Here is a 17,236-nt window from a genome sequence, read left to right as displayed (position 1 = left end):
ATGATTTCAGGATCCTCAGATGCTTTGTTCTATGTGAAGCTCAAACACATTTGAACTGACTAAAGGGGGGTGAACTAACATAGCCTGTGGTTTGTATTGCAGCAACGCTGCATTTTTATGAAGATTTTTAAGGCCACTGAGCATGTTAAACAGGCAGTTTGGCCATGTTGAGTTCTCGACATGTTGACACTACATTCCCTTGAAAACAAATATTTGAACAATATGGATTTTATATGGTTGCACAATGCAGATCTTGTTTACATAGGGACTGAAGGAGTTATTGGGTCATTTATATACTCAAGAGCTAACTAGAAAACAAACTGTTATTCAGAGTGTTCACAGTGTGAAGTACTGTTCTGGCACCCAGGTGTTGCTGTGATTAGGAGCTTCTTGAACCACAGCACCTGTACCACTGACAGGTGCTCTGGCTCATGCTTCAGGTAGGAAAAGTACCTCTGTTGTCACATTCAGAACAAAGCAGCTGTTGAAGGATGAGAGCCTGGCCACATCTCTGAAGCTGAAATACTGACAACAGACATTTTACTGTCTTTGTCTCCTGTCTTTGGGCAGATATTGCTGGGGCAGAAATACAACACCTCCGTTGACTGGTGGTCGTTTGGTGTCCTCCTGTATGAGATGCTTATTGGCCAATCTCCATTCCATGGCCAAGATGAAGAGGAGCTTTTCCAGTCTATCCGTATGGATAATCCATTCTACCCTCGCTGGCTTGACAAGGATGCAAAGGACATTTTGGTAAAGGTAAGAATTACCATAGATTAGATGAAAGTCTTTTTGCCCCATGTCAGGATTTTTGTCCCTTTTCTCCTACACAGTAATGTGTAGTGTCCATTGTGAGTGAAGCACTCTTCTGCCTCCTTCTAATGACCATCCTTTTAGCCTTTTTGGTTCCCCAGCATCAGTGCACTTCATGTTTCATTGCCTCATTCTCAGTACTATGCCAGGTAGCATTGTAGCTTTTCTGGCTTGGGATGGAAATTCTTCTTGAGTTAAGATAGATAAAAACTTAGTGATGTCATAATTAACCTAACAAGTTACTTTCCCTCAGTCTGGTTTTGGGCTGACTATGAACATTATTTAAGCTAAGGCCTCTTACCTCATGAATGAGTATGGTAAGAAAGCATGTACAAAGGGCTAAATGATTCAGCTAATGTGAGTAAACTTGTTCATCACTAACTTTTGGTCACATTTGACCCACAGTCCATACCTTTACTTTTGTCCTTACAAAGTGACAGGGCAATATACAGCATTCCACTGCAAAATAATGGAGAATAAGAGATTGTTTTAGCTTCTGTTCTGTGAGCAGTGGGACTCATTATAAAGTGATAGTAATGGAAGCATTCAAAAGGCGCTTGCTTCAGGAAGACATAGATATTCTGCACCTACATTGAATATTTTTTCTTCATTAGAAATGAGGGGTCAGATAAAGATACTCAAATGATCCAAAGCTATGGGAGGTGAAAGCAACCCCACGTAGCTCAGACCAATATTTACACAGAATGTGCTTACATTTCAGCTGTAAGTATTTGCCTGATATAAAGAAATCATCTAGACAAAAGCTTTCAAGTGTGATATAGAGATTTCACCTATGTAGTCGTGTGCTTGCACTCTCAAACACATATGTTCTCATTACTGTAGCAAATTTGTCTTCTCTCTCTTACAAAGATAAAATATGACCAGATCTTGGCCATCGGTTTTTGGCATATTAGACTAAGAATCCAAATTGGTTATCCAGTCAGAAATTTAGTAAGGTACAAGAGTCTTCGTGCTCTCATCAGTGTTGCTTGAGTTTGAAGTGTGAGATCCTGTCTGATAGAATCCCAGTGAATACTCTGTTATTAATAAATACTAAATAGTAAGCCATTTATTTTTCTTCAAAATTTTAGCTTTTTGTGAGAGAACCTGAGAGAAGACTAGGAGCAAGAGGGAATATCCGCCAGCATGCCTTTTTCAGGGAAATAAACTGGGAAGCTTTAGAAGAAAGAAGGATGGAGCCTCCTTTCAAACCAAGAGTGGTAAGGCTACATCTTCTTTCATTTCCCCCCAACTCATGCCGTTCTATTCTAAATCATTCTTTCCCCAAATATTTATACCCTCATGAACATGTAAGCAATAAACCAATGCCAGAACCAACAGTTCTGTTTTAATCTATTTCATTTAAGGATCAAAAGTTTTCAGACGTGGGTCTTAAAAATCAGATAGCTCAAATCTTGTTTAGATTCATGGAGTCAGCATTGTAAAGGTGAATACATTTTGACTTCATATTTAAACTAGCAGCTGAAGGCACCAGGGCTTTCAAAATGCCCTCAGATTTTCAGGGTCATCTTCTAGAGTTCTATACTTCTAGATATAAAAGTTGAAGGAGGACCTTGGTTTTGGGAAGTCAGAATGGAAAATGTTAACTCTTGCTCAAGTGTCCAAATGTTGATTAAATTGTGCAAAGGCTGTCTGTTGTGTACATCAGATATGTATATGAGATAGATGGCTGAAACCATCTATAATTTTGATCTGCCATAGCCTCACTCATTGTACAGGCACTAGAGAGTTATGAGCTGTATCTACGTATTGGCTAGGATGCCTGCCTTTGTCATTGGTACTGCTCTTTTCTGATGGCTAAAAGGAGCCCAGGCCTGACATGTACACACCTGGGGAACAATAAAGTAAGGAACTCATCCCTGTTTCAGTTAGCATAGGAGGGGTTTGAATGCCACTTAGAATGCCTTTCCTTATCTGCATAAATATGGCCCATTCTATAGGATTTATCTGTTTCATTGCAGAGGATAAAGAAGGAAAAGTAGTTTCAGTAACCAGGTGGTCAGTTAAGTTAGAATAGAATCAGTCCTATTAATAACAGTAAAATAATTTACTTTGATATGTGCAACAGACTTCTATTTTTCAGTCTTTCACAAGCATTTTTTAATCAGTGGATCCAGTTTGCTGTTTTACGGTGTTGTAACATCCCTGCATGGCAGAATACATTGATCACAGGCTCAGTGCTTCTTATGTAAAATTTATTCCCATTACTACTGCAATAGGACAGTAATAAGAAAGTGATTAGCACTGACTGCTGGATATTAAAAGCTCAGACAGCACTTCAATGCAGCCTGACAAGTTACTGTGCGTTATTTGGGCTCTAGTAGCTAACTATAGTGGAAAAAGGCAGAGACAAACACATTGTAGGTTCCTTGGTGAAAATTGAGTCTACAGGAATCGGCCTGATATGGCCAGTAGGATTATAATGAACGTAAGAGTATTAGTGATTTGACAGTGTTTTATTTTTCCTTTTCTCAAAGAAATCTCCAAGTGACTGTAGCAACTTTGACAAGGAATTTCTAAGTGAAAAGCCTAGACTGTCTTGTGCTGACAGGGCACTGATTAACAGCATGGACCAAAATATGTTCCGCAACTTTTCTTTTGTGAACCCTAAAATGGAGAATATATTTTCCTGAGATCTGCCTTACTGATGGAATTCCACATATGATTTGAGTAGCATCTTGTCAATTGAAGACTGTGCATGGTTGTTTTTATCAAGAACCCACCAGAAAAACACTTCAGTGAAACTGTACCATGCCTGAAGGCTTTCAGCTTGTTCCAGCCTGGAGCAGATGCCAGCCACATTCGCTAAGGATGAAGTCTCATCATGGTATCTTTTGGCCTCTCTCCTCTATTTTCCCAGTTTTCTTGAAGTTTCAAACATCTGAATAGGAGGAGATGCCAAAACATTTTCCTCTGTACTTGTACTCACAATCACTGGGTTTCTCCGTAAGAAGCAGCAACTGATGATGCTTTCAGTGCTTATTTCTGCAATTCTTATCTGGACCCAGCTCCTCCTGAAAAATGAGAGTTGAGCTCCGGTCCTGAGGGCATCTGGGAAAGACTTCAGGTTGGGTGCTTTTGCAACTTCCATTTGAACATGTGCAGAAATGAGCCTATGTGCACAGGAATGTTGAAGAAGCCAAATATCTCTCCACATGCCTAAAAAATAATCTTCACAGGTTTTAGGATTCCTTTTTATGCCACAAGGTCCACTGGGATTAAGAAATTTTGTAGGTGCACTTTCCAGCATTTCTATATCTCACCCAATGGCTCAAACATAAAGGAGGAGCGTTGTAATCGCAAGTATCAAGATCAGTGTAGAAACCCAGTGGTTTTACTCTCCGTACTTGAGCAGAAAAGATGGGAGGTAGCAGTCCAGAAGAAAACATTGATAATCCATGTTCTAAAGCTTTAACTGTCCTCAAACATACCAGAATCATTGCAAAATATGGACGGGACTGTCTGGAGTTTTTTCTGAAACTGAATCAGATATATGGAAGAGTTTTCCTCAAACCTTTCTTTAAGCATCATACAATCAACCTTTCTACGATTGCTGTATTTCACTGGCATGTTAGTAATCAGTCCTTATAAAGGCTGATATACTTCCTGTTGCTGTAAACAGTGCCCCAACACTTTGACATGCATTGCAGACACAAACATGGCAGTGTGGGATGGCACACCAGTTGAGAGTGATCCTCTCCACTTCATGATATTTTGCTGCATATTCTATCCCCTAGCAGGCTGTGAAATGTAGCTGGTCAATAATAATCTCATCCCTTACCCATTCATAAAAGGATCTTTTAAAATAAAGTTGTGCTGTTTTCAGAAGTTGGAGAAGCGCAGAATCTACCAACTACTGATTTTTACACCAGTAAGTACTGTGTCAAAATTAAATCAAAGTCCAAACAGAAGATTCTTTAATAATTTAGACTTAAGTCACCCCAGCTTGCGTTTGGCTCTAACTGGAATGTGTAAATTTGGTGTTTTGTTGCATAAACAACTTCAGCCCCTTTAAGAAGATAACTTCTGGAAGATGAATCGTCTCAAAATCAGATTCTTTTTAGAGGTGCCTTTCTGGCTCCAGTGGAACTGGAGCTCTCAACAGGATGAATGCAGCCTTGCAGACTGTGCAGCCACTGCTGGGATATCGCTGGCAGCAACTGCAGGCACTGAAACCTGCAAGGCTGATAGTAAGAGGTGCCTAACATTGACAAAAAATAGAAGCAAAGCAGATTTCAGCCCTGTGACTTTTTGTGAAATTCTTGTTTAATTATGTTGCATAAAGTACAGGGGGATCTGTGCTTGCAGTTTGTGCAGTTGGTTTTCACGTTTAATTTGAACGGCTAAAGTGGATTTCTGAAATGCCTGTGCTGTTTGTACAGTTTAATAAAATGTTGTATGCTGATGGAAAACGGGTGTGAAAGTGATTAAATGTGGAAAAAAAAAAAACAGAGGTGCTATGAAAAGCTGTTAAAATGTCTCTGTGCTTTCTGTGGGATGTTCAGACCATAAATACACAGGGTCATCAGGCATCTGGGAAACTGTAACTCTTCCATGACTGCATGAGCAATTCAGAAGCCAAATGCAACCTGCATTTTCTGCTGATGCCACAAAATACTCAGCATGGTCAATTTGTCCCTGGATGTGAATGTGTTTATTTCTACTGAAGAGCTCATAGGAATCATCGGTAACGGGTGAGCACCTAAACCAGGATTCCATGCTGTGCAGAGGAATCCAAGAAGTAAAATGTTCCTTTTTGCTATAAGGGGTTGAGACAGCTGTAACCAGGATCTATAGACTTGCAGAGCCAGATGTGAAGAGATGGTCAGTGTTCGAGAGCATCGCTGGCCATCTTTAGATTGGGTATTAGGAAAACATTGTTCTCAGGAAGAGTGGTGAGGCATTGACACAGGCTGCCCAGGGAGGTGGTGGGGTCATCATTCCTGGAGGTGTTCGAGGAAGGGCTGGATGTGGCACTGAGGAACATGGTTTAAGGGGCATGGTGGGGATGAGTTGATGATCTTAGAGATCTTTTTCCAACCTTCTGTTCTATGATTCCATGGTCTTCAACACCTCACCAGGGACTGATCAGCCAACTCTTTGGAGTGACTGACAGTCCACATGCTATGGAAGGAGTCTAGACAGCCTGACTCAGCCCAGATACTGAATTTCTGTATTTAAAGATAATTGAGCAACACACTATTTTAAATGTCTCAGAGATGATGTTTTCTTGCAAGGCCACAGTGGTTTACATTTGGCAGCAATGCCGGGAGAGCCCAAGTACACAGCCTGAGGAAGGAAGGTGCTGAATCACCTCTTGTGGTTGAGTAACTGAAGAGCAGAAGGGTTTAACACCTCTCTGACCAAAGACAGGGTTTTCCACACCCCAGCTGTAGTTCTTGTGTAGCAAAAACAGCCAAACATAAGAGTGACTTCTGAGGAAGTGCATGTTTTGTTAACTGTTAGAGCAGATGCAGCGGTAAGCTTACTGCAGGGCTTTTGATGCAAACCACAAGAAAGAACTGGCTGCTTCTCTCTGCAGAGCATCTTTTGTTTAAAAAACAAGCCTACTGAGGCTGGGGGGAGGGAGGCAGGAGGGATGGGTATGTGCCACCACACGTGCTGCATTTCTCACCAGGGCCACGGCCTGAAAACCCGCCCAACTGTGTCTGTGGTATGCAAGGAGAGATGTGGCAAGCAGTAAGTGTGTTCTTGTGGTGAGAGTGATCAAGAGATAGGAGCTGACATGGGCTGAAAGCCAAACACCCACACGGAAATGAACAGGAGCCCTAGCAGTCACAGAAATGTTCTTTTGCTTTGGCTTAATATGACACCTCCATAACTGTCCCTCTCCTCTCTTCTCCTCCCCTTCTCTTTCCACTTCCCTTTCCACTTCCCTTTCCCCTTCTGCTTTCCCTTCACCTTTCCCTTCCCCTTCCCTTTCCATTTCCCTTTCTCCTATCCGTTTCCTCTCCTCTCCTCTCTTCTCCTCTCTTCTCTTTTCTCTTTTTTCTCCTTCCTTCTTCTCCAAATAATATAATTGGCACAGTAGAGCTTGCCAGGTCTTGCCAAGTTTGATTATTCATTTGCTAGAAGTCCAGTACTGTGCCAAAACCCTGTGGGGTCACAGCACTGATGTAGGAGTATTGTGCCTGCAAACATCAGATTCCAACCTCCAGAACCATCTGCTTCAACTAGAGCTTCAGGAGCTGCTTCACTGGACAGATACACAAATTCTTGCAGCTGGCATTCATCAAACTACACCTCAGGCTAATAAATAGATCAGGAATGGAAGTAAAACCAATTGAGTCACCAGGCTGGTTCGCAGCTCCTATGTAGAGCTACCTGTCTCATTGGGAAGACTGAGATCCATTCTGCATCCTGTCAAGCCTTTTGATGCTCATGCTGAGGTGAAAGGCAGCTTTGCACAGTTGTTCTAAAAGTGCCTGTGTCAGTACAGCTCCAAAAATGAGTACTTCAAGTAGGTATACTCTTCCCTTTACAACTGTATTTTCATCTTATAAACTTAAAAACCAAGAGATCACAGCTGCAATCTAAATTGATCTCTCCCTCCAAGAGGTGCCAGATCAGCTAGTAAGATCATGATACTGTACCCCAATTGTGCCTTGCGGTATTGTGAAGCTACTGTAGGTCTCAGTGAAGACCACAGGAAGTTTTTCTACCTTTCCTGCTTACAAAAATGTTTTAGCTTTGTTGTATCACAGCAACCAAGACGGGGCATGCAAAGCTGGTGAAAAAAAGAACTAATGTATTTCTGGCTCTTCTGGAACTGGAATTGGTTGCAAGCCAGTGGTTTTACACAGCTCAGCCACTGTACCTGAGAATGTGGGTACCTTGCCTACTGTTGGTAACAGGCATGGTGGAATCCTTTATCATCTATGTCAACTAAATATTTATATATACAAGAATACAAAACGATAGGAAAATGAAATGGGAAAAAAAGAGCAACAGCTTTGTGTTGTGAAGAAAGAAACAAGCACAGAAAAAGAAAACAGAGGAGAAGAGAGGGATACAGAATGGTATAATTTGGATGGTATAATTTCTTGCCCCTTTCATTTCCCTTCATTTGGTGTTTTCAACTACAGCTGTACTGTTTTTCTTTCTACTTTTCAAAGTCATTAGTATCTTCCCAGAACTGTTTTTGTAGATGAAGCACAGGATTTCTGGAGATTTCAGAGGGTAGGAGAGTATGAGACTAGAACAGATGAACAGCTCTAATCTGTCCTCCTGGATGATACAGCCATATCTGCTCTTACATTTCCTTCAGAAATGAAAGTATTTCTGACATGAGCCTGGATTCAGATCTCAATTTAAACACACGAATTCAGCTCTCTACAGCACAGAAATGCAGTTCATCTTTAGTCGTGATTCTTCACCGAGACCTTCAGGTATCCTGCAGGACTTCCCTGCATCCCTCTAGCGAGCAAGGGTCTCTTTTATTATCTGTGATGTATCTCCAAGCCCTGTTACCCCAACACATACCCGAGAGCAGTTGGACACCTCTATGTAAGCATGAGCACTGTGGAAGGTGGACTTGGATCTGCACCCATTCAATGGCTGCTCATGGGACGTTTGCCAGCAGCAAAGTACTGAAACAGATTGACCTAAAGACTGGAAATGTCATCATGTTTTGTCCCTGTCAAGGAAGAACTTGCATCAAAAATGAGTCATAAGTGCACTGCGGTTGTTGGAGAAACTTCAGAAAGGAAATTCTCAATCATCATGGCTCTCAGTCACCCTCATTAAGGGGAACCAGAGGACACAATATCCCCGTTCCCATTGAGAAGTCTCTTCCCTTCTCCTGCACTAAAGTGCTGGTAACCATGGAGGCACAAAGCTCAGCATTTATGGTCTTTTGAAACTGTCTTTAGTTTCAAACTCCAGAGCATTCAAGAAAATTCCGTTTCATTTTGAATCTGAATATATAAAAAGTTAAAAATTCAAAGAAAAATGCTGCTATAAATCTTCACCCACTTCCAAGAAGATCTTGTAGAAACTCATTGCAAACTCTTAACACCTCTTGAGATTTTCTCAAGAGGCCAACAAGGCCTAGCTGATTGCTGACTGGGTTTAAGTTGGAGCAAAAATGTGAAATAACAACATTCAACAGCTTTGCACTGAAATGTGACTCAGGGCAAAGACAATCTTGTGGTTAAGGTGCTACTGAGTCTCTGTAGACTTAAATTTGTTTCGCAGTACTGCTAAATACACCTCCTGAGACTTGATGTAATTTGTCTTTCAAAGCTTTAACTTTTCTTCCTCTGAATGGAAGTTTATACTCTTGCTCTGAATTGTTCAGTTGACTTGGAATGGAGTTCAGGCTTAACTAACCAAAATTACCTAAGAGCCTGTTATCTTTTAAAATTTATTAAAATTTATTTAGATGCATCCAAGTTAATCATCTAGGCTTCCTCTATTGTTAAAGTAAAGAGTCTAACAGTGTAATTCATCCCATTCTAAGGCAGACACCCTGAGTAATCCACTGAACTTTCTCTTCTAGAAAGGGGAGTCCTACTCTCTCTGTGTTTGTGTATCACCTTCTGCATCACCTTGTGGTTCAGTACAGCCTCAATCTCTGATAAATACAGTATTGCCATTGTATAAAACTGCCCCAAATGGGTGTGAATGGTACTTACTTCTCCCAGGACTGATGCTGAATGAATGTGCTGTGAGTAACATGGTACTGAAGTCTTTCTACTGATGCTCTTATTTGATAACTACATCTAGGAAGAACCAAGGAGCTGGTCCATCTCCACTTTCCTAGACTACACTTCATCTGTTTGTCCATAAGGCTATTGTGGACCGTGTTGAAAGCTTTGAATCGAGTGCTCTCCTCTTAAAGATCATCTAGTTCCAACCACTCTACTCTGTCAATGGCAGGGATGTTAGAACTAGGTGATCATTAAGGTCCCTTACAATTTAAGCCATTCTGTGATTCTGTGATTCACTGAGCTAACCATTTCTTCATAGAAGGCTTTCAGGTAGGTTGCTCAAGTATGATTATTGTTTTATAAATTCACACTGACTCCTCCTAATCAGCTTCTTGTCCTTAGAAACTTTGGAAATCACTTCCCAGAGGATTTTCTCCATCACTTTCTCAGACACAGCAGTGATTTAGTCTTTCTTGAACTTGTGAAGATGGGAGTGATTTTTTTTTCTCTAGGCTGTATTCCATGTGAAAAGTAGGTGCATGAAATAAAGCTTAAACACTTCAAAAGCAAGTAGCTCTTGTATGTTTGTCTATGTGTCTGGATAGAGCTCAGTTGTAGCCTGCCTGCAACTTAAGTAAGAAAACCTTAGATACTAAGCCACAGAAGTTCCCCATAGTCCATGCTATAGAGAAGCTAAGTGGCTGTGAGTATTGAGTGATGCACTGTTCTTTTAAATAATCCAGGACCACTCTCCAGTAGCACTCTTGCGTATGGTCAGTCAGCGTAAGATTTTTCATGAAAGCAATGATGTTACCTGCAAACCTCAAGTGGATTGAAATCCTGGATAAATAACAGATGGACCACTCAATGGATAAGGAAGTGACTGGATGGTTGCACTGAAAGGGTTGTTGTCAATGGCTTGATGGCCAACTGGAGACTGGTGATGAGTAGTGTTCCACGGGGATCAATATTGGGACTGACACTAATTAACATCTCTGATGGTGACATGGACCAGTGCACCCTCAGCAAGTTTGCCAGCAACACCAAGATTGGCGGTGTGGTCAACATGCTGCAGAGAAGGGATACCATCTAGCAAGACCTTGACAGGTTTGAGAGTTAGGCTGGTGCAAACCTCATTAAGTTTAACAAGTGCAAGTGCAAGGCCCTGTACATGGGTCAGGGAAATTCCAAGCACAAATGAAGTCTGGATAGAGATTGAGAGCAACCCTGAGAAGAAAGACTTGGGGGTGTTGATTGATGAGATTGTCTATGAAGCAGCAATGTGTGCTTGCAGCCCAGTGAGTTATTTGTACCCTGTACTGTATCAAAAGCAGTGTAATCAGCAGGATGAGGGAAGCAATTGTCCCCTTCTGCCCTCATGAGACCCCACCTGCAATGCTGCATTTAACTCTAAGCCCCCAATACAAGAAGGACATGAATCTGCAAGAGTGGATTCAGAGAAGGCCATGAGGATGACCAGCGAGCTGGAGCACCTCTCCTGCTGAGACAGGTTGGAAAGCTGGAGTTGTTCAGCCTGGAGAAAAGTAAGCTCCAGGAAGATCTCATTGCAGCCTTCTAGTTCCTAAAAGGACCTACAGGAAAGCTGTACTTTTGATCAGGGAGTGTAGCTCTACATTCCCTAATGGGTAATGGCCTTAAAATTAAATGATGGCAGATTTAGATTAGATATAAGATAAATTTATTACTGTGAGGTGGTGAGGCACTGGAACAGATTGCCCAAAGAGTCTGTGGAACCTCCATCCCTAAAGGAGCTCAAGGCCAGGTTGGATGGGATATTCCCATTCAACTGGTAGATATTCCTGCCTATGGTGGGAGGAGAAGGGTGTGCGTGGAATCTTTAAGGTCCTTTCCAATTCAAGCCATTCTGTGATTCCATGATTCTATGAAAGTCCTGCCAATAAATGGCAGTTGGAGTGAACCATGATTATAACAATCACCTAGAAGAAAACATGTTGTTTGAGTGGAGAGAAAATAAAAATTAAGCATTGCATCCAATTTATGATGTGGTTCTTCATTTTAAAGGAAGCTAAACAGAAAATATTCAGGCACCAAAGAAAGAATCTCAGCTTTCACTTCAATATTCTTTTTTTATTATAGCTGTTAGCCTCCCAGTAGCAAAGGAAATGAGTTCTCTGGTAATCATTTCCATTTAATTTTCAGCTCCTTTCTGTTGATAGCATTGTGTATAACCTTTTTTTTTAACAGCTACTTTAAATTGTGTACTTTGATATTCCATTCAGCTAGTAAGAAAAGAAAAATAAGTTCTAAAAAAACATTTTATCTGTGCTGTACATGAACTCAGCAGGATAATGTGATATCTCAGAGAGTATATTTATTTTAAATCATTGGTATTTTCCACTAGGATGAAATTCTCAAGATTGCCTCCTTCCCTCATCCCCAGAATGTCACGGGGCCAAAGTAGTGGAGAAATAGGGACAAAATAGCAATGCTATTTCAAAAAAAACAATAACACATCCAGCAAATCAAGTCAATTCCGGTCATAGTAGGCATAATAAGAAGAGTAAAAAAACTAACAGAATAGAAAAGTGAAACACACTGTTATCATAAGGATAATAAATCCCATACCTCAATGGCATTCGTGAGATAGTGAGGTAAGAGTCAGCAGTGGCACAACGTGGCTTTTGAAACTTAATGGTGCATGTTAGTTCTCCTGGAGGTCCAGTGACATTGGAATTCAGGTTGGAAAGTAAGCAGTAGCTGTTTCTTTGGGCTGACCCGTCTCCACATCAAATCATACACTGGCTTGTCTTTCTTTTGGAAAGGAAAGGAATAAATAGAAATTGTCGACGAAAGGTGAGAGCAGATCTGACTGAAAATCAGCCACATCTGGTCCAAAAACAGGACTAGGACCTGCTACTACAAGCTATCCCTTAACATTTCGATTAAATGTCTTGATGGAGATCACCAACCATTTCAAACACTCATGTGGACTAAGTGCTTGAGGGAAACAGATGTACCAGCACCGGCCATTATTTGTAGCAGTAGCAACCTCCTGAAACACCTCTCATCTCCAAATGAAGGGTTTTTGATTGACCACTTGGGAGCTGTAAAGTGGTTCCTCGGCAACACAGGAGCATTTGGGAAAATAAAATCTCCTGCATCTGAAGTAAGCCAAAATTTAGGACCCACACATAGCTGAGAAGGTGACTAGGAAAGTTCATGATACATGCTGGGACTGCAAAGGGCCACTGCAAGAGCAAAGATGGCATCCCTCTTGTAACACAACATTTCTTCCTTGCCATCACTGACCATTAAGGTTGGAAAGACCACTAAGATCGTCTAGTCCAACCATCAACCCATCCCTACTAACCGTGTCCCTCACTGCCATATCTCCACATTTCTTGAAACCTCCGGGAATGGTGACTCCACCGCCTCCCTGGTCAGCCTCTGCCAATGCCTCACCACTCCTTCTGAGTAGAAATTTTTCCTAATATCCACCCCGAATCTCCCTGGTACAACTTCAAGCCATTATCTCTTGTCCTATCAACTCATCCTGGTGCTCATTTCCCTCTCACCATTCACTATATAGAAGGATCATTTCACTAGCAAAAATGGTTTCAGAATTTATCCTGTGCTAGAAATAATTGTTTCAGGGCAAAGTAAAAAAAAACGCCCAGGTGTCTCAGTAAATTATTTTAAAGAAAATCGTTGACAAAGTTTCCATGTTTATCAAAATATTCTTTTTGTCGGGGATAGCAATTGTATTAATTTACTCCTAGGCATAGCATCTTCCTTCAATGCTCTTAGAGGTGTCCTCAGCAAGTTCACATCTTGGGTTCAGAACTCTTAATGCCTGTCTGACTTTGAACACGGAGCTTTCATTCATGCCAATATCTTTCAGCTTCCTTTTCTCTCATTCACTCATTGAGTTTAAATTATTCCTTCTTTTTTACTCAGCGGAGAACTGAAATTTGCTGATGTCAGGATCTCTGAACAGATGGGAAAGCAGTATTGATTATGCAGTCGAGAGTAGGACATAAATAGCTTGTTAAAAGTAAATAAAAGTGGCTTAAATGCTGTGTACAAACCTTTATAAAACCCACTGAAGCAAATCAAATAATCCTTCCAGAAATCTATTCTGAGTTTTTAACAAGGTGATGAAATTCAAGAGTCTTTTTCACTTACTGATGTTAGTGCTGATATAAGAGCTGATTGAATTAACAGTCTGGAACTGCTCGAGATGAGCACATCTCCACCAAATGAGATGTTTGCAGCTGATGTGTGAAAGGGAAAAGGGAATTAATGAGGGAGAGAGCTGTGGGAGGATAGGGGCTGCAGAGCACAAGCCCGTTCTGTTCAGAGCAGAGGGGGAAATCTATTTTTTGTTAGAAATTCAGAGTCTGAGCCCGAGCACACTATGCTGTGCGTGACACTCAGATTGATGTCTAATGCCAATTAGTGTCAAAGGTCATTACACCGTAGGGTAAAACCACGTATGAAATGTGTCCTTATTGATTTGGATTCAGCTTTATTATGTGTGCAGTCCTTCAGAACTGAGAGCATCGTGTAGTCCGTTCTCAAAATCCATCCATCCCTCCACCCACTAAACTCACAGCACCTGCCTGCTCCTAACAGCTGTGCTAAGTAGAAATAATTAAGTATTTTAAACTACATTTTAGAATAATTAACATGTTAGGGTTAGGCAGTAAAGAGATTTGGAGAAATAAAATGATTTTGAGCTTGGAGTGCAATTGTTCCATCCCAACAACGAGATGATCCAGCAACACATCCACATTTGCAGACACTCATACAGGCACACGAGGACACAGAACCATGCAGAGTGCTTCCATCCTGTTGGCAGCTTTGGTTCTTTCCCCCAAATGCTGATCCTCTGACGTTACCTCCACCTAAAGGACATTGCCTCCCTCAAGTGTTCATCGCTGCAGCTGCAGAAACATGCTGTGATCATACTGCCTTGAGACAGATACCTGAGCAGGGATTCAAACCACACAGATATCCCCTAATTGCAAAAGGATCTTTGCAAAGGAAATTGTCCTTTCTTCTTTCTCCTTTGTCCCGAGCCCTAATTTTGACCCACAGTGCTATGGTTGGTCACTGTGATGTAGCTCCATGCTTTCTGACACAAGGAGCTGGGAGAAAACCCTCTCCTTTTCTCCCACAACATTTTGAATGCTGTCCGTGTCTGCTTTCAGAGAAATTGACAGAAAGGTGAATAGAATTTTTTTTTCAGAATGGAGTATTCTGCTGATATTTCTTACAGAATCAGAGTGCTTTGGAAAAGTCCCCACTTAAAGAAAGAGTAAAAGAAATTCCCACTAGATTCTTCAAATACGTTTGCCCTTTCGATGGAGGGAAGAATTCCTGATTCCAGGACTTTCAGCAGTTGTCACAATTAGAAATATGGATCCATTCAGTGAAAGCAAAAGTGCCACATCCTGACAAGGGAAAGGAAGGAAGGAAGGAAGGAAGGAAGGAAGGAAGGAGAGAGAGAGAGAGAGAGAGAGAGAGAGAGAGAGAGAGAGAGAGAGAGAGAGAGAGAGAGAGAGAGAGAGAGAGAGAGAGAGAGAGAGAGAGAGAGAGAGAGAGAGAGAGAGAGAGAGAGAGAGAGAGAGAGAGAGAGTAGACGTAGAGTAAAGGGAGTACGAATTAGGAAGAGAGAAGAAGAGAGAAGAGAGAGAGAGAGAGAGAGAGAAGAAGAAGGAAAGGGAAAGGGAAAAGGGAGATAAGAAAGGGGAAATTGAAAAATCTATAAAAAATTGAAATAATTTCACTTTTGATTGATAACTATCCTGTGGAACTTGCTGTGAAATGGTAGTAACATGAAATGTTTCAGTCATTTTTGTTGAAACATTTGTGTAATAGGAAAGAAAACCACAAGGATAGTCACAGCTATAAATGTCATCTATGGTCATTTTGGTGCACAAACATCTCCCAAAAACCATGGGTGCCTGTGAAAGGTAAAAGTCTGAGAACACAGTGATATTTCCTACTTTTCTGCACTTCCATCTCGAAAGCATGAAGTAAAAAAGGATGATCAATAGAAAAGAAAGAAAAAAAAAAAGTAATCATGATAATATAAAAATAATTGATCTTAACAAAGGTCAAATACTCCCCCAGCACTACATTTATTTTCCTATGAGGCAGAGATGAGAAGTCTTCTTTATAGATATGTGGTAAGAATGGAGTTCTAACACTTTGTAGGTGCTGAGCTAAGATGGTGATGAAAAGCACAGACCTCTAGATGAAAAGGAAAAATTGTTTAGGTCAAGCTACTCCTGTTTCACATTAAAAAAAGGAAGTTCCCACAATGAAGAATTTCCCTTTCTAGCAGAAGACAGCGGTGCTCTCATTACTCTTTCCTGGCTATTTGTGCCACATTTGTTGAATATTAAATCACACAGCAGCGGTGATAGCTGTGCTACTATTACAGCATCTGCCCTCTTTAAATGGAGGAGAAAAAAAGGAAAAGTTTTTTCTCTCTCTCTGTTGGCAAATTATCTGCAAAAAGCTCCGCATTGCTAGAATAATAAAAAGCTTTTACAGATGGCCACAAAAGCATTTGCAGCAAGAGCATTCTCATGAATATTTATCCTCACCGATTCTCCTGACAGCTTAACTTTCTGCAGACATTCCTATGAAGAGACACTCCGCCTGGAGGAAAAGCAAATAGAAAGGTTTTTGCACATAAACAGAAGAACACTTGCAGATTATTTATTTTGCAACACTGTCTAGAGATCTCACCCAGAAGAAAAGCCCTCTGGTGTTCAACTGTTTAGATGCACAGAGGGAAAACTTACTTCCGAGGAGCTGAGTGTAAGTGCAGAAAACAAATTCTATGACACTGTCCTCATTTTTCGGACAAGATGTTCACCATAATGGAGAGATCCCAAGTAGATAGCATGCAGCAGAATCACAGAATTAACCTCATCTATGAATTCCCATATTTTACCTGGTCTGATAGTGACAGGATAAGCAGGAATGGCTTTAAACTAAAATAGGGGAAATTTAGTTTAGATGTTGGCAAAAAATTATTTACTTGGGGGATGGTGAGGCACTGGCACAGGCTGACCAGAGAAGATGTGGGTCCCCACCCCTGGAGGTGCACAAGGCCAGGTTGGATGGGGCCCTGGGCAGCTTGAGCTGATGGGGGGCAACCAGTCCTAAGAGGGGGGTTAGAATTGGATGGGTTTTAAGGTCCATTCCATCCTGAGCCATTCTAAGATACTATGAGTCTATGATTTTGTATTTACACGCTGTTTAGATGTGGATACATTATGCTGGTGAGCTAGGGACATTTTAATGCATGAATTTTTGGTCTTACCCTCTTCCACAGTAGTGTAACATTATGACTGGGACTAGTACTCTCATATCACGGTAAAGGCAAGAGCTGAATGAGAATGCACTATTTGGCTTCACCCTGCTCCGCATATATTACATGATTTTTGAAACAAGCAAGATCTATTTATTGATTTCCGTAGTAAATAGCATCTGAATGGCAGAGCACATCAGTGCAAGGCATAGAGGCTGGAGGTGCAGAGGCTGACGCATTCATTTGGGACACTTATATCCACATGGTTCTTTTACACTCTTTGAATCATTGCAGATTATGTCTGGTTGAAAAGAAACAGTATATTCTGTGGTGTTTAAAGATGTCATACTCATTACAGAGCTTTCGGAAACCAGTGAGTCAGCAGGAGGAGCACAATGCCAGTTCCAGCTATTAGGCA

The 17,236-nt window shown here is 41.1% G+C and overlaps 1 protein-coding gene across 2 annotated transcripts in view; it reads left to right on the top strand.

Annotated features, from left to right (window-relative positions):
- PRKCQ (protein kinase C theta) overlaps positions 1 to 5,304 on the top strand; it is an 826,629-nt gene extending 821,325 nt beyond the window's left edge. For both annotated transcript variants that reach the window (XM_003201835.4, XM_019614880.2), the window contains exons 18-20: positions 571 to 759; positions 1,905 to 2,033; positions 3,312 to 5,304. In XM_003201835.4, the coding sequence (XP_003201883.2) occupies positions 571 to 759; positions 1,905 to 2,033; positions 3,312 to 3,467 (474 nt within the window). In that variant the 3' untranslated portion in view covers positions 3,468 to 5,304. The remainder of the gene's footprint in view (positions 1 to 570; positions 760 to 1,904; positions 2,034 to 3,311) is intronic.
- The last annotated feature ends 11,932 nt before the right edge of the window (positions 5,305 to 17,236 follow it).

Source organism: Meleagris gallopavo, chromosome 1, assembly GCF_000146605.3.
Source record: "Meleagris gallopavo isolate NT-WF06-2002-E0010 breed Aviagen turkey brand Nicholas breeding stock chromosome 1, Turkey_5.1, whole genome shotgun sequence".
Classification (NCBI taxonomy): Eukaryota; Metazoa; Chordata; class Aves; order Galliformes; family Phasianidae; genus Meleagris; species Meleagris gallopavo.
This window is presented reverse-complemented; position numbering and strand designations above follow the sequence as displayed.